The 22172-nt window shown below is 35.4% G+C and overlaps 2 protein-coding genes, 1 long non-coding RNA gene and 1 pseudogene across 4 annotated transcripts; 2 read left to right on the top strand and 2 right to left on the bottom strand.

Moving 5' to 3' along the window:
- Positions 1-1480: 1480 nt before the first annotated feature.
- Positions 1481-5963, top strand: LOC7479745 (probable methyltransferase PMT8). Its single transcript, XM_002302003.4, has 8 exons — positions 1481-1640; positions 2199-2638; positions 2761-2925; positions 3044-3226; positions 3394-3988; positions 4440-4552; positions 4627-4847; positions 5484-5963. The coding sequence occupies exons 2-8, from the start codon at positions 2393-2395 to the stop codon at positions 5803-5805; spliced, it is 1845 nt and encodes a 614-aa protein (XP_002302039.2). The 5' UTR covers positions 1481-1640; positions 2199-2392; the 3' UTR covers positions 5806-5963.
- A 2271-nt stretch (positions 5964-8234) lies between these two features.
- On the top strand, positions 8235-12896 carry LOC18096121 (probable methyltransferase PMT3; annotated as a pseudogene).
- Positions 10144-12271, bottom strand: LOC127905010 (uncharacterized). Its single transcript, XR_008058580.1, has 2 exons — positions 12007-12271; positions 10144-11152 (listed from the first exon to the last, which is right to left on the bottom strand). It is a non-coding gene; the product is annotated as an uncharacterized LOC127905010 (long non-coding RNA).
- Positions 12897-13726: 830 nt separating the features above from the next.
- On the bottom strand, positions 13727-22158 carry LOC7479744 (dolichyl-diphosphooligosaccharide--protein glycosyltransferase subunit 2). 2 transcript variants are annotated; one of them, XM_002300735.4, is made up of 19 exons: positions 21798-22158; positions 21248-21440; positions 21060-21149; positions 20673-20735; positions 20301-20370; positions 19860-19924; positions 19092-19146; positions 18559-18686; positions 18332-18447; positions 17761-17830; positions 17367-17471; positions 17141-17230; positions 16914-17059; positions 16607-16718; positions 16449-16532; positions 15215-15295; positions 14898-15122; positions 14213-14335; positions 13727-13997 (listed from the first exon to the last, which is right to left on the bottom strand). In XM_002300735.4, the coding sequence occupies exons 1-19, from the start codon at positions 21947-21949 to the stop codon at positions 13881-13883; spliced, it is 2085 nt and encodes a 694-aa protein (XP_002300771.2). In that variant the 5' UTR covers positions 21950-22158; the 3' UTR covers positions 13727-13880. The 2 variants fall into 2 exon arrangements, with proteins under 2 accessions (XP_002300771.2, XP_024450818.2); XM_024595050.2 differs by having other exon boundaries at positions 16917-17059; positions 21798-22143.
- Positions 22159-22172: the final 14 nt, after the last annotated feature.

The raw sequence follows: 22172 nt of genomic DNA, 5'->3' as shown, positions 1-22172 counted from the left end.
GAAGTAAAAAAAACAATCTGATATATTTTAAAACTTTTCATTACCTTTTGATTTTACTTTTAGGATAGGGGATTTCTAAATTAAGTTTTAATCTATACAAAATTAAACAGTGATGCTAGGTTGAAAAAAAATAAAATGCTACAAAATCATAAAATTTTAGAAGTGTGGTTGCAGTTGCGGTTGTTTTTTAAATAACTTTTCACTTAGAAATATATCAAAATAATTTTTTTTATTTTTTAAAAATTATTTTTAAAATCAGCGCATCAAAATGATCTAAAAATACCAAAAAATATTAATTTAAAGCAAATAAAAAATAAAAAATAATTTTTTTTTTCAAAAACACTTTTGATATTAAAAATAATGGATTTTGATATGACTTGATGGATGAAGTTAAAACCAATAAAAAATTAATTTATTTTTTATAATATTTTAAAATAATATTTTTTTAAATCCTCATTTAAGATTGCAGGATAAATAGAGGTTGGCAAAAACTTAATTTTATTTTATTTAAAATTATTTTTTTATTTTTTCAGATTATTTTTTATTAATTGATATTAAAAATAAATTTTTTTAAAAAATAATAAAATATTATTTTAATAAATTACAAAAAAAAACTACTTTTAAAAAAACCCACTTAAAAACTCAAAAACACCGCTTTAATAATTTGGTTTCCTATGGAAGTGCCAAACGTGGTTCAGAGATTCACTTGCTATTTTTTAAACTCGTCACGGACCTCGCATCTCACAAACTCTTCCTACTCGGGGGGGTAATACGATAACTGCTAGACTTCTCCATTCCAAGCACGTAACTTATTGCTAAAATATTATAATTTTGGGCACGTGTATGATCCCTGTACTTAGCCAGTCAAATGAAGTCGGTCCTCTCATTTCTTTCCCTGCGCATAGCCACCAGACTCTTCATCTTTATTTTTCAAATCACAAAAATTCTATCTTTTCTTTTCTGTTTTGAAAATAAGAGCGTGGTTTACTAAACAATAAGAATTCATTATTTAACATAATTATTTCAAATACCTATAATAAAAACATTTTAAGTGCTCATTCGGCACGCTTATGTTTTTTTTATTTTTTTCAGTGAGGTTCGCGTAAAAAATATCAAAGTAATGTTTAGTGTTTTTTCACTCGAAAATACATTAAAATATTTTTTTTAAGATTTATTTTTAATACCAGTATATTAAAATGATTTAAAATAAAAAATACTAATTTTAAAATTTAAAATTTTATTAAATATTATTTAAACCACGTTTAAAAAAAAACATCTAAAAATAAAACCAAAAGCGCAACCCAAGGAGAAGCAGAAGCATGCCTAAACAGGCCGTTACAGTGATGCTTATCCAAATTGGTGTATGTGGGGTTGATAGAAGGGACTAAATTGTTAGAGAAATACGAGTAAGAGAATAAGGGACCGAAAACACAAAATTGAAAAAGTACAGGGACATACTTGTAAAAAACAACACGAACTAAAATTAATATTAGTAATACTCAAACTCTGTTTTCAGATCCACTCACATCGTCATCATCATTTATTGACTTCCTTGCTTGCATCTCAAGATCTAATCTGCGCCATTTTCTTCTCCCCAGAGCACCATTCTCATCCTCAATTCCCCATCTTAATTTCAGGAGGTGAGGTTGCTTGCTCGTAGCTTGTTATTTTTCTCCATCCTAAACCAAAAAAGCTATAAAGTTTGCAACTTTCTTCTTGATTTGCAACAATGGCCGCATTGTTTTTTTTTCTGGGTCTGATGTTTGCCAGGATTGTAACTTTCTAGTCTTGAGATTTTGTTAGCGATCAGGATTTCTTAACTGTATCTAATTATAGCTGGCAAGTTGACGTTGTCGGTGCCTTTTCATTTTCTCTTATAACTAATATTACTATTGCCATGATGTAATCAATGATCCTGGATTGAAATGGGTTTTCTTGATTACCTAGCTCTAATTTTTAAGTTTGTCTCATATCTATCTCTAGTTAATACCATCTTCTTTCCTTTTTATGATTAAATTAATGGCCACCAATTATGCGATTTTGTTTTAGTTAATGTTTTTACATAGATTCCATATTTAGATTTTTGGAATATAGGATCTTTTTATTAGTTTATTTGTTTATCGGGATCTATATATAATAAATCTTTGCTTTCTTTTATGGATGGTTAAGTCCTGACGTGAATTATTTTTGGAATCAAGGTTGGTGGTGATAAGGAGCTCCAGGCAATCACTGAAGCGAATTAAACAACGTAAGTACTGGATTTGGTGTTGAAGTTTTGTTCTGGATATCCATTACCTATCGTGGATCTCTTGGAGAGGGAAATGAGGTTCTGATTTTAACTTGAAGTGAAAGTAGAAGGGAAATTTTCATTTTCTGCTCCTGGTTGCGAAAGATGTCGAGGGGAAGAGGTGATGGGGATCTGAAGAAGCGGTTGGTAACTTGGATAGTGGTAATAGCTATCATCTGTGGTTGTCTTTACATATATTCTCGAAACAGTGGAACATCTGCTTTGGAATATGGCAGTAAATCTCTAAGGAAGTTAGGTTCTTCTTATCTGGGTGGAGAAGATGATGGTGACGGTGCTTCCAACAAACCTGGCGAAGATCTACAGGATGATGTTATGCTTAAAAGCATTCCTGTGAGCAATTTTAAGTTGAACTAACCTTTTTATTTACTTGCTCTCAGGTCTAGATCTTCATGTTGGTATGAATTGCACTGACATAAGCTATATTTCTTTTATGATTATTTTCAATGTTGTAGGTTTGTGATGATCGACACTCAGAGCTGATTCCTTGTCTAGACCGAAATCTTATATACCAGACAAGATTGAAGCTGGATTTGTCTTTGATGGAGCACTATGAAAGGCACTGCCCAGTTCCAGAAAGGCGCTTCAATTGCTTGATTCCTCCTCCACCAGGTTACAAGGTAAAGTATTTCAGAAGTATTTTATAGTAGCTAGTTTGTAGGGAAGTATTGTTTTGGCCATGTGAATTTAATGAACCAGCTTAAAGTTGTATGTGTTTCCTATCCTTGATGGTTGCAGGTCCCGATCAAGTGGCCCAAAAGCAGAGATGTGGTGTGGAAAGCAAATATACCTCACACCCACCTCGCAAGTGAAAAGTCTGATCAGAACTGGATGGTTGTCAAAGGTGACAAGATTGAATTTCCTGGAGGAGGAACACACTTCCATTATGGAGCTGATAAGTACATAGCTGCAATTGCAAATGTAAGTAGTACTTCTGATATTCTTCTGATGTAAATATGTGATCCTCAGATTCTCCATTTAATCTCATCTTTGGAATCCTGGTGCTGTGATAATTTTTGCGTTTTACTTTATACTTGGTTTTCCAAACTATCCTGGTTTTTAATACTATTTATGTTTCTCGCTGGCAGATGCTAAACTTTTCAAATGACATTTTAAACAATGAAGGAAGGCTCCGGACAGTCCTTGATGTTGGTTGTGGAGTTGCAAGTTTTGGGGGATATATGCTTTCTTCTGATATGATTGCAATGTCATTGGCACCAAATGATGTTCATCAAAACCAGATCCAGTTTGCCTTGGAAAGAGGAATCCCTGCATACCTTGGTGTTTTAGGGACAAAGAGACTTCCTTACCCGAGCAGATCTTTTGAACTTGCACATTGTTCTCGTTGTAGGATTGATTGGCTTCAAAGAAATGGAATCCTTCTTCTTGAGCTAGATAGGTTGCTTAGACCTGGAGGCTACTTTGCATACTCATCCCCTGAAGCCTATGCACAAGATGAAGAGGATCTGAGAATCTGGAACGAAATGAGCGCCCTTGTCGAACGGATGTGTTGGAAGATAGCTGTGAAAAGGAATCAAACAGTTATCTGGGTCAAGCCTCTGACAAATGACTGTTACATGGAAAGAGAACCTGGTACTCAGCCTCCTCTCTGCAAATCTGATGATGATCCAGATGCAGTTTGGGATGTGCCAATGAAAGCTTGCATCACTCCTTACACTGATCGTGAGTACCATATCAGCCCTTTAAATTTCTTTTTGGACTTTCAAGATTAGTGTTAGCAAGTCTCATTACGATTTTTTTTCAAGCATGACCTTTCAATGGAAGCAAATTAATTTTGGAAGGTAGAACAGGAAATTGCATATTTTACTTTACATCAATAAAATGCTCATGCAGTAAACAATGCTTTACCTGCCCCTTTTGAGTTTGTGAGCTTTTAGCAGCACATACAGTTAACATGACAATTTGTGTTTGTTTAAATGTTTGATCTTTTACTGTTCATATATTGCTACTGAGGAAATAAAAAAAGAATCATTGGTGTAGTTAGATCCTCCTTGCCATGCTTTTGTTTGATTTTGCATTGCCCTTATTTGCATTTTTATAAGGTGCTTTTTTAGCTACATAGAATTTGTGTTGGAAGTAAGAAATGCACTGAGTATTTTAATGATCCCATCAGAACAACATAAAGCAAAAGGGAGTGGATTGGCCCCTTGGCCTGCTCGGTTGACCACACCACCTCCCCGTCTAGCTGACTTTGGCTATTCTGCTGAAACATTTGAAAAGGACACGGTAATCTATCAAAATTTTCCAATCTGTTAAATGTTTGGAAGAGGCTGGTTTGTAACAGGATTGATATGTTGCAGGAAGTTTGGCAGCACAGGGTTGAGAATTATTGGAATCTTTTGAGCCCAAAGATTCAGTCTGATACCCTGAGGAATTTGATGGACATGAAGGCTAACCTAGGGTCATTTGCAGCTGCCCTAAAGAGCAAAGACGTTTGGGTTATGAATGTTGTGCCTGAAGATGGACCCAACACTCTCAAAATAATATATGATAGAGGCCTGATAGGCTCTGCGCACAACTGGTGAGTTCCAAAACTTTTCTAATATTTGACATTTGGAAAATATTCAAATGTGTTGGGGATTAAATTTCTGAAAAAAATAAATAATCAAACCTATCTGTCGTGTTAGTAAAAATTCTAGATATTTATTTTATTAATACATTTTATCAGAAAACAGAAGCATCATTAGGGCTGTGTCTACTCTAAGGTTATTTAGGTTTCTATGAGAAATCCTTCCAACGTGTTTTCATGAGATTGTGTAGAAAGTTTGTAGCCAATACCATTGTTATAACCACATGCCAGTTTGCTTGATGGGTAAATTTGATTTCTTTTTTCAAGTAAAAAGAAAAAGGAAAGTATAGGAAGATATGATACAGCAGAAACTGTAATACAAACTCATCTCTGAGAAACCATTTCATTGTAGAATATGAGGTTTTCCATCTAGTTTGACTCCACATAATATTCTTCTCTTGCAAACACATGAGAAGGTTCTGTTAACTCTCTTATCAGGAAAATTCTTGGGGTGGTAGACTGTTGTAATAACCATGGCAGGCATGGTACTTCCTAGGAGAGGGAAACAAAAACATCATGGAACTGCCAATTATATTTCTTGATCAGACTATCATGTGGTCTAAAATGATTTTTGTTTCCTATTGGCAGGTGCGAATCGTTTTCAACCTATCCACGGACTTATGATCTACTTCATGCTTGGACTGTCTTCTCAGACATAGAAAAGAAAGATTGTGGTGCCGAGGACCTGTTAATCGAGATGGACCGCATTTTGAGACCCACAGGCTTCATTATTATCCGCGATAAGCCATCAGTGGTGGAATTCGTAAAGAAACATTTGTCAGCACTGCATTGGGAAGCAGTGGCTACAGGTGATGCTGAGCAGGACACCGAGCAAGGTGAGGATGAGGTGGTGTTCATCATCCAAAAGAAGATGTGGCTAACAAGCACCAGCTTCAGTGTCACTGAATAAAACAGCCAACCATGATTTCCAAACTCTTGCCCTTCTACCTGAACATTGCAGGGGCTAAAGGTAGCCCATGTCGTGCCTGGTGGTTTATATGATTTTGTAGCATTTGATGTTTTAGTTTATTTCTTCTCCTTAATCTTATATGAAAGCAGAATTTTTTATCCAGGTTATTTATGCTCTATTATTCATTATAAATTCAAATTGTTAATTTAATCGCTGACTATTGATTAAATTAAATCAAGGCTGTTATAGGAAGTATGGAAATTGAAGCATTCATTTTACAGGAGTCTTCTTGTTTGTCATGCACTTTTAATTTTTTGACCGAGCTTTTATTAACTCCGCAATTTTTTTCACCGACTCTGGAGTCAGAACCTTCAAATATCAGGAGATTTTTAAAATATTTTATTTTATTAATCTTTTTCTTTTACTTTGTTAAAAGATTATTATAATTCTTTATATAAAAAGAAAAAGAAAAACTCAAATAATATTAAATAAGAAAACTATTCTTTTCAAATAAAAAAACTAGAAAAGTATAATAATCCATGATTGGAAAATAAAAATAGAAAAAAAAATAGCCAACAAAAATATTTATTTTATAAAAGCATTTGATGCATTAGACTCTGCATTAGAAATTATCATCCAACATGAATATTTTTTGTGTGGACCTTTTCATTGGAAGTCCCAACACATGTAGATTATTTTATTATAAAATCTTAATATAATATTTTTATGCAGGTTGTATTATCATAAATTTCTAACACTACACCTTTTATAAGCCACTTTATCAAAGGTTTTGCTATTAAGATTTTCAATAATAACAACTGACATAAACAAAAACAACACTTTATTTCTAGAATATTTCTTTTATAAGAGTGAACCTTCTTATCTACTCCTATACAAACACCTCTTGTTTTGAAATTTTTTCTAACAATGATTATTCAACAATGTATAATAATTAATCACTCAAAATTGTTGAATTTTAGTACACATCTTTTGCAATCTCTAACCATTATGATTTGATAACATGACAAAATCTTTTAGAAATTATTGAGCTCTAATATCAATTGACGTAGTCAAAGCGAAGAATAACGTGGTTTGTTATAAGTCTAGATCTCAAAGACTAGGAATACCATGATTACAGGAAGACTTCTAAAATATTCAATTTTATTCATCAATGTCTCCTCATGTCAAAATAGTATTATAATTTTTTATATAGAAAAAACTACAAAACTCTAATAATACTAGATAAAAATAAAATAAAATAGAAAAACTATCATCTTTAAACAGGAAAAAAAACTAGAAAAGCATACTAATACATAATAGAAATAAAAAATTAATTGAGAAAAATATTTATTTTCTCAAAAAACTTTAGCATCACTCGTCCCTTTTTTATAACTATTTCGAGATATAAAAGGCGAAGATGAAGATAGTGTGGATGTATTTTTTCATACCTTTTATTTTAAAATATAATTTTTTTAAAATTGTTTTAAAAATAAATTTATTTCATGCATCTAAATTTTTAATTAATTATATTTGTATTTTCTCTACGTATTTTTTCTTTGTTCAAAATATTAACCAAGCACAATCCAGATACATGTATAGTCCCTTTGTTTTTAGAGAATGGACCATGAACTTGATCCTCGAAGCACAATAATGTTCATTATCAGCCAGGACAAAATAACTCCTCAGTTATGATGAAATTTATTGATTTATTAAAAAGAATGTTTTAATTTAAAATCTTAAATTGTTAAGTGATGAATTTAATTTAAATTAATTATAAATAACTTGTCAAGGAAATATATCCATCCAAAATCTTAAATGACAAATTAATCAAAGAAGAATAAAATTATTTGGTTCTAACTCCTCACCATTTGGCGATCATTAATTAAGGTTTTGAACTCAATTTGACCGAATCTATAAGCTTAAGGAATATTCTAAAAATTATTTTATATTAATTATTCAAATCAATTCACAATCTTCTTTTGAAGAAATAAAAACAACATAATTTTAATTTAGCTAGCTAGAAAATAGATAGGAGTAGACAACTAGATTCCTCCTGGTTTGACTCTTGACCAAAACCTAATCCCCATCCCTTGTAAATTCTATAACTAACAACTGTAAAACACAACAAGAAAACTTCAAACTTGATTACATCCCAGGAATTTTTTTATAGTTATAAAATTCGGATCCTTCAATGAGTTAATTTGAGATTTTATCGACTTTTAATCTAGACTGATTTAAATAAAATAAAAATAAAAAATTACATTAGGATTGATTTGTGACGCTTGTAAAACAAACCCGATAAAAAATCAATGAATTATTTAAAAAATATTAATTTGATTTTTAATTTTTTAATTAACCTGAGTTAAATTAGCTATATTATTTATGTAAGGGGTTAAAAAGATGTTTTTTCTCAATAAAAATTGCCATTGTTTAATTTATGCAGTGGCTCAGCATCGTCCTTTCTCTACTCCACATTTAGCCCATCCAGGTACCTGACATCATCCATCAATTTCTTTTCTTGCAGTTCAAGATCCAAGCTTGTCAATTTTCTCCTTACAAATAGAGAGAAAGAGAGGGAGGAAGAGAGCAGCATTGTCATTTTCATTTTTCTAAGTGTGAGTTTATACTGTATTAATACAATTACGCAGCAGTCTTAAAGTTTGTAACTTTCTTTATGGTTTGAAACATTGCCGACATTTGTTTTTGACATGGGTTCGATGATGTGGTTACAGTAATTAAAGACACAAAGTATTCAAAGTGTTGAAATTTTTGTGATCTGGGTCTTCTTAATCAATCTCTTTCAATGCTTAACTGTATCACATTATAACTGGCAACCAGCAACTTGGCGGTGCTTTTCGTGTGTACTGTTCTTTTTTCCCCTTTTTTCATTATTGCCCCCTTGTTTATCTGACAAGATCATGCTGCTGCTTCATTCAACTGGGTAGATTTGATTTGGTTATTTCATTTCAATGTTTTTCTTAGATCTACTGTTCTTGCTAATCTCATGTAAGTGCAATAGCATGCCACATTCTCGTAGATGGAATGTAGTTCTTTTGTTTGTTTTGTTACATTTGCTATCTTCTTTTTAATCTCTGAGTAGTGATCTTCTTCTGTATGAATGATTGACCTGATAAAGGTGTGATTTCACTTTTTGTTAATGTTTTGACATTGGATTGTATGAGTTGAATGTTTGCAATTTAGGGTTTGTTCTGTGATTTGCTAGACTATTGTGCCTTGTGTTATGGATGCTTTAGTCCTAACTTGATTTATTTTTGGAATCAAGGCTAGTGGTGACAAGAAATTTGAGGCCATGATGAAGGGAATTCAATAGCGAATTTGTATTGGGTGGTCATTCATCACTAATCACTTGGAGAGAGAAATGAAGTTCTGATTTGTCTTCTGTATATTGAAGTTACAGTGGAAGAGGGAGATTTTGTATTTTTATTACTGGTTGCAAAAGATGGCAAGGGGAAGAGTTGACGGGGAACAGAAGAAGCGGCTGGTAACTTGGATAGTGGTATTGGCTATTGTTTGCGGTTGTCTTTACATATATTCTCGGAAAGGTGGAACATCTGCTCTGGAATATGGCAGTAAATCTCTAAGGAAGTTAGGTTCTTCTTATTTGAGTGGGGAGGATGATGGCGATGAAGCTTCAAACAAATTCGGCGAAGATCTACAGGATGGTGTTATGCTTAAAAGCATTCCTGTAAGCAATTTCAAGATGAGCAAATTTTATGTTCACTTGCACTAGGGTTCACGTTTCTCTGTTTTAGAATCAGTTGCACTGATATAAGCTATACTTCTCTTGTAATTATTTTCAATGTTGTAGGTTTGTGATGACGGGCAATCGGAGCTGATTCCTTGTCTAGATAGGAACCTTATATACCAGACAAGATTGAAGCTGGATTTGTCTTTGATGGAGCACTATGAAAGACATTGCCCAGCTCCAGAAAGGCACTTCAATTGCTTGATTCCTCCTCCACCAGGTTACAAGGTAAAGTTTTTCAGAAGTATTTTGTAGTAGCTAGTTTGTTGGGAAGTATTGTTTTGGCCATGTGAATTGAATGAACCAGCTTAAAGTTTTATGTGTTTCCTATCCTTGATGGTTGCAGGTCCCGATCAAGTGGCCCAAAAGCAGAGATGTGGTGTGGAAAGAAAATATACCTCACACCCACCTCGCAAGTGAAAAGTCTGATCAGAATTGGATGGTTGTCAAAGGTGACAAGATTGAATTTCCTGGAGGTGGCACACACTTCCATTACGGGGCTGATAAGTATATAGCTGCAATTGCAAATGTAAGTTAATAATTTTTCTCATGTAAATGTGTGATTCTCAAGCTTCAATCAATTGCGTTTCATTGAAATCCTGGTGATGCAATATTATGTTTGACTGCACATGCTATCTCCAAACAGTCCCAGTTTTTTTTTATTTTGTTTATATTTCTGGTCGGCAGATGCTGAACTTTCCAAAAAACATTTTAAACAATGGAGGAAGGCTCCGGACAGTACTTGATGTTGGTTGTGGAGTTGCGAGTTTTGGGGGATATATGCTTTCTTCTGATATGATTGCAATGTCATTGGCACCAAATGATGTTCATCAAAACCAGATCCAGTTTGCCTTGGAAAGAGGAATCCCTGCATACCTTGGTGTTTTAGGGACAAAGAGACTTCCTTACCCGAGCAGATCTTTTGAACTTGCACATTGTTCTCGTTGTAGGATTGATTGGCTTCAAAGAAATGGAATCCTTCTTCTTGAGCTAGATAGGTTGCTTAGACCTGGAGGCTACTTTGCATACTCATCCCCTGAAGCCTATGCACAAGATGAAGAGGATCTGAGAATCTGGAAAGAAATGAGCGCCCTTGTTGAATGAATGTGTTGGAAGATAGCTGCTAAAAGGAATCAAACAGTTATCTGGGTCAAGCCTCTGACAAATGACTGTTACATGGAAAGAGAACCCGGCACCCAGCCTCCTCTCTGCAAATCTGATGACGACCCAGATGCAGTATGGGGTGTGCCAATGGAAGCTTGCATCACTCACTCTGACCGTGAGTACTGTAATTGCCATTTCTACAGTGGTCCAATCTCATAGAAATGGAAAAAACCAAAAAACCTTTTAATTTTTATCGAGGAACTTCAAAATAGTGCTAGTATGTCACTTGAAATAGAAACATCATTAGGAATGTGATCATGTTATTAATAAATTAAACATGGCAATATGTTCTTGTTTACATATTTGATCCTTTGTTGTTCACGTGTTGTGTGCTTATCACCTAGGTACCTCCTCAAGATTGCTTGTCTTTTGATGTTTTAACACTTTCATCTGCTATGTTATTAACTGCTTTTTTACCTGCATGAAACTTGTAACGGGCAGTTAGAAATACACTAACTAAATATTGTGATGATCCCACCAGAGAATCATAAAGCAAGAGGGAGTGGATTGGCTCCTTGGCCTGCCCGGTTGACTGCTCTACCTCCCTGTCTCGCTGACTTTGGCTATTCTAATAAAATGTTTGAAAAGGACATGGTAATCTATCCAAAAGTTGCAGTAAGTTTACATCTGTGTAAATGCAAGTAGCTGGTTTAAAACAGGTTTGATATGTTGCAGGAGGTTTGGCAGCAAAGAGTAGAGAATTATTGGAATCTTTTAAGCCCAAAGATTAGGCCTGATACACTGAGGAATGTGATGGACATGAAGGCAAACCTAGGGTCATTTGCAGCTGCTCTGAAGAGCAAAGATGTCTGGGTTATGAATGTCGTGCCTGAAGACGGATCCAACACTCTCAAAATAATATATGACAGAGGCCTGATAGGCACTGTGCACAGCTGGTATGTTGGAAATGTTATTGACGAGATTATATTTGAATTTTTGAATGGTCTATGTGCATTTTACACAGATGGTCTATTTTTGAATGGTAAAAATAAGTGAAAAAGAAACCAAATGTGTGGATTTTGGTAAAGATTAAAAAAAATTGCTCTTCAGAAACCAAACACCCTGCTGGGAGTGTGTGCCTATGAAATATATAGATTTCTAAAGGAAAATTGATCCTTTAAGTTCTCTTGTTGTAAAAGATTAGCAGTCATATCCAAAAATTTTCAATGATTCACCAATTTGTTATGATGGGAGTAATTTTCCTACTCTGCTATTATATTTGAAAGAGGAAAAAAAGTTTGAAATAGCGCAGGAGAAGCTGTGATGCTAACCTCATTCGTGTATCTGCATAGTGTAGTCCGAGTCGCCATTCACTCTAAAACCTGAGGGGTTTGGGACAGTCTCACTCCACAGGGGAACTTGTCTTATAAACATAAAGGCTTTGAAACCTCTATCAGGAAAACTCTTTTGGTGCTAGATTGCATGGATAACCATGTTGCTTCCAAGAAGTTGGATGTGGAAGCATAGTGGAAGTGCTGATTATTTTCTCTCTCGGTATCTTTTGGGAAAATAATTTTGGTTTTCTACTGACAGGTGCGAATCCTTTTCAACCAATCCACGGACTTATGATCTACTCCATGCTTGGATGGTTTTCTCCGACATTGAAAAGAAAGGTTGCAGTGCTGTGGATCTGTTAATTGAGATGGACTGCATCCTGAGACCAACAGGCTTCATCATTATCCGAGATAAACGACCAGTGGTGGAGTTCGTAAAGAAACATTTATCAGCACTACATTGGGAAGCAGTGGCAACAGCTGAGGCTGAGGGGGAGTCTGAGCAAGATGAGGATGATATGGTATTCATCATTAAAAAGAAGCTGTGGCTAACAAGTGAGAGTTTCAGGGAAACAGAGTAAAACAGCTAATCTTGTCATCCAGAGTCTTGGCCTTTCACCTGAAATAACCACTGCGTTGCAGGGCTTAAGGTGCCCAAGGAGCAGTTAGTTTATATGATTTTGTAGCATTTGATGATCATTTATTTAGTTCATTTGTTGCTCATTTTTTTTCCATATAAAAGCAGAAATTTCTTACAAGCCATTTGTATTGTATTTTTATTCTTCATCAACTCAAAAGTCAAAACTGCTGTAATTTTATTTTATTTTTTTGGGTTTTTTTAACCATAGACCACAGTAGGAAATAAAGAAATAGCACCTTAAAAGAAACCGGCTGTTGCTTTGCTTGATTGCATCAAAAGTCGTTGATGTCTGCTGAGCTCATTATCATTGAGAACTTTTTCAGCCATGACTATGTACACAGGTTTCGAATCATGCACAGGTCATTATTTGTTAAATCCCTTCTAAGAATGTATGGGCCAGGGGCTCGACACCTCCATTGCCTGTGCAGAATCCATCCGAGTCCAACAAGGGCATTCCTAGCATACTTCAAGAAGATGCCTGGTGTCATTGATAATTCGACATCAATACATGTTTTTCAATGGAACCATGGCCACAGGAAAATTAACATCTCGGAATCATAGAGTACAGGAAATTACTGCATGATTCCAACAGAATTATAGCAAATGTTACTGCTCACCGGCATGGACACCGACGTTCTTTTATCCAATTACCAGAGTCTAAGCAACGAGACTTTATTTATTCATCCCATCACTAGGAAACTCGCAGATCTTTTATCTTGGTAATATTCCCAGCTAACCGTGTGAGTTTATTTAACCACCAGCTAACTTCCGAAAGAAACCAAGCGGATAGAAGAATACACATTAAAAAAAACAACCCTACTCAAGCCCTTGATGCATGCATGCCAGCCAGCCAGCCAGCAGCATCATCCACCCATTAATATTATGTAAAGTAGAAACAGTTTCACTTTATTCTTTTCTTCACACGGCAGGGTGTGTCCTAAGACTAAACTAGCCCACATCCTACAGCAAGATTGATCCATCCCCTCACCCCCACACTAGGGTATACCGTAACCCACATGGACAGATAGAAAAGCCAAGGGGAAGTCTAAACGGTGAAAGGGAAAAAAACCCATAACATAGATGAACCCGATTTCATTTCGTGCTCAAAATCTTAACAGGTATAACATAATTGATAGTTTACATCCCCTACAAAATTGAGTCAAAATGTCTAACTGTTTTACTTCGAGGAAAATTTCCTGTCTCCAGTCACTTTGGCAACAAACTCTCGTCCTCAGGCAGATTTCAACTTGGATGACATAGAGGCCAGGTGTGAAAGGATTCTGTGCCCAACAAACATCAGGAAAGCTCCCAAGAAACCAAGAGCTTTCAGTGTTGTGAAAAGATCCCACTGCTCGGAAAAAATAAAAATGAAAGGGTGAATTCTTCGGGAACAAAATGCTTCTAACACCACTAATAGAAGAAAAATATCACTAATACCCCAGCAAACAATCAAAAGTTGCATATCAAACACACATCAGTGAATACAAGCACTAGAAACCTTGCAGGAATCACAAGTTAATCGTCAAATAGGAGCACATAAAAAGCATGAAGTGCGAAACTGACCTTCAGCCAGAAAAGTGCGTAGAGCAACAAAACTGCTGCAATGCCGAGATGGAAGAGGACAGCGAACATGGCAGGAACGGATGAGGAAGGGAAGTTCTTCAGGTTCACCCCTAAACGCAATAACTGTCAAGAGGAGAAGGCATGTTAACATATGCCACTCATTCACATCCCCTATGTACCTTGTCCCTATTTATTGGGAAGAGAAGATGGCAAGTAAGAGAAAACTAGGCAGAAAAAAATAACAATGCACACTTGAAATCCTGACTCCTTTTCCACACCAGAATGTCAATGAAAGCAATGTGCAATACCTTCTCTGTCCAAATAGAAAGGGGTAGTCTAAACTCCTGATGCTCACCTGATGTCATCTAGCAAGTTCTAGCAATAACATCTAAACCAACAGGTTCAATTGAGTATTTTCAATCAGAATTACAATAAAACACATCCATATCGGCAGGTGTCTGCATAAACACAGCAATCAAAAGATCTTTCCAACATAAGCACTCAAATTCCTAGGCCCAGGTCATACTGGAAGCACTATATGGGGCATCCTAAGTTGGGACAATTTAGATAGAACAAATGAATTACAGAAGTAACTAGGAAGATTCAATCAATTACACTCAGAAGGGAGCAAATCTATGTTAATGCTCAAGTGTCCAGAATCTCTGTCAGATAATATAATACTCACCCCAACTAAGAACCCAAGTAATGGAAAAAGTGTAAGACCCAAGAAAGCATGAGAAAGCTCCTTAGGTGGAAGCTTTTCAGGAACCCTGAAGATGTGAGTTATCTCTGCTTTAGGACCATATCTCAAGTTCTGATCAAGAGGTTGTGGCGGTGGCTGTGGTGCCTTCTCAGGTGGTTCTGGTAGATCTAGGTCAAGGTGACCAATAGCCTTCAAGAAAGAATTTTCCTGAAAAAGATAGACAAAACAAATTATATCATGCTCATGTCATATAACAACCCATACAAATGTAAAAACCTCGTAAGAAAAATCAAGCTTACCATAGCAGCATCACCCACAGTGAGCTGAACATTATATTTCCCTGATAAATAGAAAAATTTCTCAACCAGTCCAAGGAAATCCTGCGAGACATATTGCCAAATATAAGAAAAATAACAAAACTTCAAAAGAGACAGAATATGGATGGTTGAATGGTTTGTTATAGTGTGCGAGTCTGTTTCCAAGCAATCGATACTGGTGCACACTAGCAGTATTTGGAAACGAAGTGGTAATGAATCTTGGCATGTGCAAGGGTGTTATACTATCAAGCAATAAAGGCTTAAACTGACTTGCACTAAAATTACTTCCGCTAAAGGTGTATTGATTTGCCATAGCAAAAAGAGCCATTTTCACCAAGGACCCTGAGACAATGTATGATTGCTACACAAATATCGAATAGTAATTTCATTGACATATCATTTAGTTTTATTGCTAGTTGCAATTTAAAAGTGTTCAAAGTCTCTGGACATGGGATTAATTGGCATATTTTACTTCTTAACATTGGGGTTGTGGAAAAACAAGTCCTCAACTACCAATTTGGTCTTTTGTATCCTCAAACTACTATTTATTGAGCAAATTAAAGCCTGCCGTCAAATTTGATTGTTAATCTAAATGCTATAAATAACGTTTTGAAGCAATTAATTTTTTTTATAGATAAAAATAATTACAAAGAAGGTAAATGATGCACCGTAAAAAAAATATTCAAATTGCTCCAAAACAATATTATTTATAACATTTAGACTAATGGTCAAACTTTGAAAGTTAGTCTTCACAGTCAAATTTGATGGTAGACCTTAATTTGCCCACTAAATAGTAGTTTGAGGATACAATAGACTAAATTGACGGTTCAGCCCTTATTTTGCCACAACCCAAATAGTTTAGGGGTAAAATATGCCACTAAACCTTTGGACATGCATTCAAGATTATCTTCTTCATAAAGCTTACTTTCATTAGTCCATAATTACCATGTGATAAGAAAATCAACTTCATTTCAGGTAGGAGGGAAATTGGTTAGCATTGCACTAATTTACAATTGGAATCAAATTGCTAGGAACCAAGTAAAGTGATTGTTGGCAAAAGCCAACAAGTCAAATTTATATCAATGAGAAACCCAAAAGCCAACATTCATATGCATTTGATAGATTTTGTTCCTAAGCTAGAAAGTTGCAAAAACATGTCCATGATCACGTAATAGGGAGGGACAAAAGGGAGAAGAACATTGCAGAGGGAACTTACTAGATTGATCTCAAACTGTTTTCCAGAGCTCCCCACCACAAAACTATGCTCAACCTTAGTCTCATGTGTCAACTTAAGAATTGCCTGCAAGCCAAGAAACTCTGAACAGCTAAATCACAGAGAAACCAATTCTAGAGAAAGACAGGCTTAATACTAACCTGATGTGGCTTAAAAGCATGACCAAGAGAAGTAGACAATTGGAAAGAGAGGCGCAGCTTCTGAAGATGGTTTGCAGATAATGATACAGTATTTTCCCCGGCTAAATCTATCCTGCATGGATCCAAGAACTAGAATTACCCAAACTAAAGCCATGTAGTTCAAATTCAGTCAAAAGCAGAGCTGAATAAAGGATTGTAAATAAAAATTTAACAAATCCCAAAAGGTCACAATGACAAGCATCCAACATCACAATCAGTGACAGTTAGAAAGCACTCTGATTTGTAACTGGGAAATGTAAAAAAATACTTCTTGGTTTCTGTGCTCCCAAGATCACTATCAAGCACTGAGATTTCTGCACTGTCAACTTTGACAACTCCAGTCACAAATATTGGAATCCGAGTTTGGCCTCCAGTGGCATATAAGTTTAAGTGGTCTGGATCATGAAGCACCATCTGCAAGAGTTTGAGCTTGTCATATACAGATGTAAAGGCAGATGAAAAGAAGCCTTTATGCATCAAAGAAAACAAGGATACCTCAAAAACAAAAGTGTATTTTCCAACATCAATACTCTTTGGCAAAGCATCCAAGGCATAGACTGTGCTTTCAGGGTTGAACTTGAGTTCCTATATCACACCAACAACAATTAGTGCTGACCATCCGGCAGATCACCAATTCGACTGGGCAGACAACACCACATGAAAGCTAGACAAAGGAACTGAAATGGATTCCACATGGTTAAAGTTAGGAAATAGACTGTACCTGACCCTCAATTAATGAAGTGTCCTTTGAACCAGATCTAAAAACTCCTACAAGTTTCACTGTCAAAGGAGGTGCATTTGAACCAAGCACAGTATTCACCTTAACCTGGTTACAATTATATGGAACGTTAATTTCAATAAATGGGTTAAAAGGAAGGAGGTCAAGTTTATGCAAAAACCTTATAACAACTGAAGTTTTTGCAAATCTAAAAAAATGTATAGAATAAGAAAGATATCAATTATAATTTTTGCAAAGTCCAAACTATCCAGAATACATTTAAGAAACAGGAAGAATAAAATAATAATGGCCAAGCATGATAACCAGAAAAGCCCATGAGCTGGCACGCACGCGTGCACAAACACACGAAATGCTTAGCATGCACACAGCAACACACCTTAAGGGCGTCCTTTTTAGTCAATGAAAGAACTGTAGCTGGAAGCGATAGAATCAGTGGAATGGAAACCCTGCACAAAATAAAATCATACTTGAATAACAAAGAATAAAGAAGTTATTTGCAAACTTTTCAGTAAATTTAGCACTAAATATTATAACAGCTAGCCACATCATGTTATCCTACTTGTGGCTTTTCTCAACCAAGAAATGGACAAAGCAAAATATATAAAACTGAGGAAAATTAACATGCAAACATATAGCTAAAAAATAAAAAATAATGTTCAAGTCTACAAAGAAGTGTTTAAATTTTTGCTTTAAAGGCAAACTTCTGCTCTTAGAGTTGCAAGAGACAGCAGGCAGCTCATAAAACATATTTGAAATTTCTTTTCACGGAAACAGCACATTTTCTTGAAGCACTGAAACTGCAGTCACTGAAATTTGTTTTCTTTTAATGGACCAATCACATATTACAGATTCCCTTATATTAGGCAAGCAATTATCAGAACGAGTTCTACATAACATACATATAAAATGCTGACAATCACAGAGAACTAAGTTAAGAACACACTTACGAGTTGCTCTCTAGGGAAGCCAAGGAATCTATTTGGTTGAACAAGTCTTTGGCATCACCTGGAATTCCAATGCCAAGTAAAAATCTTGCCAGACCCAATACTTTGCCACTTGGAAGCTGAGAATCAAATAGGGAGAAAGAAAGCAAAGATAATAGCATTAAACAGTTTCTGCACTAGAAAAATAGCAGAATAAAGACCAGCAACAACAACAACCAAACCTAACTCACATTCAAGCTTCCTGAAGTCACAGCCGCAAATGCTGTCAACCCTCTAACAACAGAGGATGTGGTTGAAAGAGGACCTTGATGTTCATGTGCATCAACCAGTTTCTCATCAAAGTAAAAAGCTCCATCATCTACAATAAAAATTTTTAGCTTACTAAGTACATTTTGGAATAACATAAATAGCAGCTGACAACTAGGTTTTTTTTTGGAAAAGGTTAAAACTGATGACTAGGTGAATGAAGCATGGCCTGAATTTAAAACTGGTGAAGATCCTTGATGTTAGAATGAGGGCTTAATTTGCCAAGTCAAATCTAAGACACAATAGAGTGCCAAACTGTGTCTTGGAAACTTAGCTTAAAATCAGCAGAATTAGGGTTCTGGCATATGAAGAGTAATATGAAGAGGAGAGTAGAAATACCCATGAAAGTTTAGAGAATATAAGCACATTGCCGCCATGATAAGAAATGCTTTGGCGGCACAACTGCCAAAAATTATCATGATATACAAGAAAAGAAGAGAAAAAAATATTGACATACCATATTTCTCAATGCTGTCAAACAGTTTCAATATATCATTTTTAGTTGTACCAATCTGCAAATGGTAAGCAAATGTAAGAAATAAGATATTGCAATGACCACAGAAGACAGCAGCAGCAAGTATATTAAAAGATACGATATAATTTATACAATAGAAACAAAGTCCCTCACCATACCTAGCAAATTACTAATAGAAGTTTATACAAATAGATAGACCCACAAGGAAACAGTAGATTACATAGCATAAAAGTAAGTTAGGCAATGATTGTAACTACATTTCTAAAGGACATGCTGTTCTAAAAATTTGGATTCGTTAAGCTCTGGATTTGTTCTCAGACTATGGGATCTATAGCAGACATAAATCCACTACATAAGCAAAACAGTAGGAATAACTACTGAACACAGACTATGAACCAATTTGAAACGAAAATTTAGAGCAAAATTTTTTCTGTGGATAGAATGTGCACCAGAAATCACCAATATGCTTATGCTTTAAAGAAAACAATAAGGAAAACAACAACCATATAACCTATTTCACCTACAATCACAAATTACAAAGTAACATAAATTCCTTAAACAATAATCATCTAACCTATTTCACCTACAATCACTAATTACAAAGTAACATATATCATTGGATGCCAACAAGTTTGATGCTGATAAGAAAATTAACAGGTAGTGTCTTTATTAAAAACATAAGAGAAATGTTGGGCTCATGAAAAAACTAAAAGTTCTATTGAGGCAAAGTAAGCAAATCTTCCAAATTACCAGAGATCGATCGATCTCAGAAGATGATAAAGAGACAACACCAGAAAGTGCTTCAAGTGCTAGACCTGAAAAGAAACATGATCAATAAAATTAGGACGAGCCACTTTAAGCAGAAGAATTAGCATGGCATCAAGTTCTAATTTCAATAACACACCATAATTTATGCATTGAATGTTAAACATGCCACAGTCTCCATCCAGATCTTTTCTTCCCATTTTTTGGGATGTTCCAAATTACATTTCCATTACTATTTCCAAGCACATGCTTTTTGTCGAGTCTACAAAATTATGCTAAAATAATGATCAAAACATAGTAGCATTTGTGTGGTCACCAATAAATGTTAATGCAATAATTGCATATTCTCTTAAAAGAGATGCATTGAATATATAAGAAAGTTGCTAAAGAATTCATCATGGTATACAGAATACTTATAGAACATACCAGCAGCAAAGGTACTGGACTCAGGATTATTAGAATTATAGCGCCATCTTCCATCACTCTGGCTTAGAGCCTGCCAATAATTTGTAAGTTAACTAAAACATGCGCAGAGAATTGTGTTTGAAGAAAGTAAATTTAAAGCCAAGCATCAACCTAAACATTGTGGAATAAACTTCGAAGCAGACCAGTAGTGGGCCTACTACACTGACCAACTCTCAATACACCAGCAACTAGTTCCACAAGGGCCCTAATCAAAGAGGGAGAGTTCCAGGCAAGGGTGGTCACTATTGAAATCTTTTTTACCCCTCACAGAACAGTCCAGTGCCAAGCTTATATCCTCACTCTAATACAATTCCAAGTAATGCAAATACCAACCTTGATGGAACCAAAAACTCCTTCAGCATCAGCAAGATACAGATCATCTTTAGAAGTTTGATCCTGCATTTAAAAAAAATTCAGCCACAAGCTTTAGTACAAAATTGGCTAGGCTTATGCTATGTGGCCACAGCTTGAAAGTTGTGTTCTCCAATAATTTGTTGAGTAAATAGATCCCTAGCAAAACATTAATACTGGTGAAATCTTATCTTCAGGATTTCAGATACATTCCTTTGCTTACAAAAATTTCAACCTAAAGACCATGACAAATTACTTCTCCCTTGCATTATAGAATGATTAGAAGAGTTCCCAAATTAGCAAATGCTGAAAAAAGGAGAATCAAGCTCGAAACCCATAACACCTAAAAGTTTTTGTTATATGGATTACCTTGACAAGAACTAAACCTCCAACTGAATAGTAGAAATCAAGCAAAGCACCTGCGCCACTGACAGTAGCTTGTAGTCTTGAAGCAACACCCTTTAAGAGAGAGACCCATTATCACACATTGTCTGCAATTTTTTGTAACATAGAGTATATACCCTTCCGACCAAAAACAACATAGAGCAAAACAATACCTCAAAGACATCCTTTTCTATGTCACATTTTAATATTCCGTTGACTTTTAAGGCATAGAATAAATCCTTCAAAGCAGAAGATGGTGACCCCAGAATTTCCAACACAGATTGGCAAGCAGCTGTGTCGATATCAGACTTTTTATCAATACCAAGCACCTCAAACGTTCTGAGTGCCTCGTATGTTTCTTCTAAGCTGGTGGCACACACAACATCTAGTCAAATCACTCTTTCTAGTTTATGCAGACACTACTACAAATTAGCTAAAAAAAAATGAAACAAGCACAGGCATGAGTAAACACCAACAAAAAAATTACCACAAGACACAAAATTTATCATTTTCATAGTATCCAAACAGAGGTAACAGCCAATTTCAGTTCTACAGAATAGCCAGATCTCACACGGTAAATTTACAAAGGCAATTTTAAATTCAGTGATTAGTAAAATTTGGCATCGCATAAGGATTAAATCAAATTCATCTAATTCACTTAGAAAATAATAAATTGAGAGATTAGATGTCAATTAGAAGGGTTTAATTAGGGTTTTTGAAAACCTGAAAAAGGATCCGTCGCGCGGCGTGAAGAGCTCTAAAGCAGCGGATCGATGAGAATCGGAGATCGGTTGAAAGATAGAAGAAGCAAAGGAAGATGAGCAGATCAATGCCGCAACGATCAGCACCAGAAATCCTTCCAGACTTCCGGCCATTTTGTGCAATAAAATTAAATAACCGCAGCAAGCACTTAACAGAAATAAATTATGTTACAGAGTCATCAACATTCAAGCATGTGCAAATCGTTCGCAGTGCGAGTCTGCGGATCCGATGACTATAAAAGTCGTTGCCCTCTTCTCTCCTTACTCGAGTCTGGACTCACTCTCACACTGTAGTCTGGACTGTTGTTAAGAGGAAGCGGAGGTTTTTTATTTTTAT

The sequence above is a fragment of the Populus trichocarpa genome, chromosome 2 (genome assembly GCF_000002775.5).
Source record: "Populus trichocarpa isolate Nisqually-1 chromosome 2, P.trichocarpa_v4.1, whole genome shotgun sequence".
NCBI classification, from domain to species: domain Eukaryota; kingdom Viridiplantae; phylum Streptophyta; class Magnoliopsida; order Malpighiales; family Salicaceae; genus Populus; species Populus trichocarpa.
This window is presented reverse-complemented; position numbering and strand designations above follow the sequence as displayed.

Coding starts and splice junctions, on each gene's coding strand:
- LOC7479745 (XM_002302003.4), top strand. CDS start 2,393: ATGTCGAGGGGAAGAGGTGATGGGGATCTGAAGAAGCGGTTGGTAACT. Junction 2,926..3,043: donor CTCCTCCACCAGGTTACAAG/GTAAAGTATTTC, acceptor TGATGGTTGCAG/GTCCCGATCAAGTGGCCCAA. Junction 3,989..4,439: donor CATCACTCCTTACACTGATC/GTGAGTACCATA, acceptor TGATCCCATCAG/AACAACATAAAGCAAAAGGG.
- LOC7479744 (XM_002300735.4), bottom strand. CDS start 21,949: ATGGCCGGAAGTCTGGAAGGATTTCTGGTGCTGATCGTTGCGGCATTG. Junction 20,736..21,059: donor GAGGTTTAGTTCTTGTCAAG/GTAATCCATATA, acceptor TTTTAAATGCAG/GATCAAACTTCTAAAGATGA. Junction 15,296..16,448: donor AACAGTTTGAGATCAATCTA/GTAAGTTCCCTC, acceptor TATGTCTCGCAG/GATTTCCTTGGACTGGTTGA.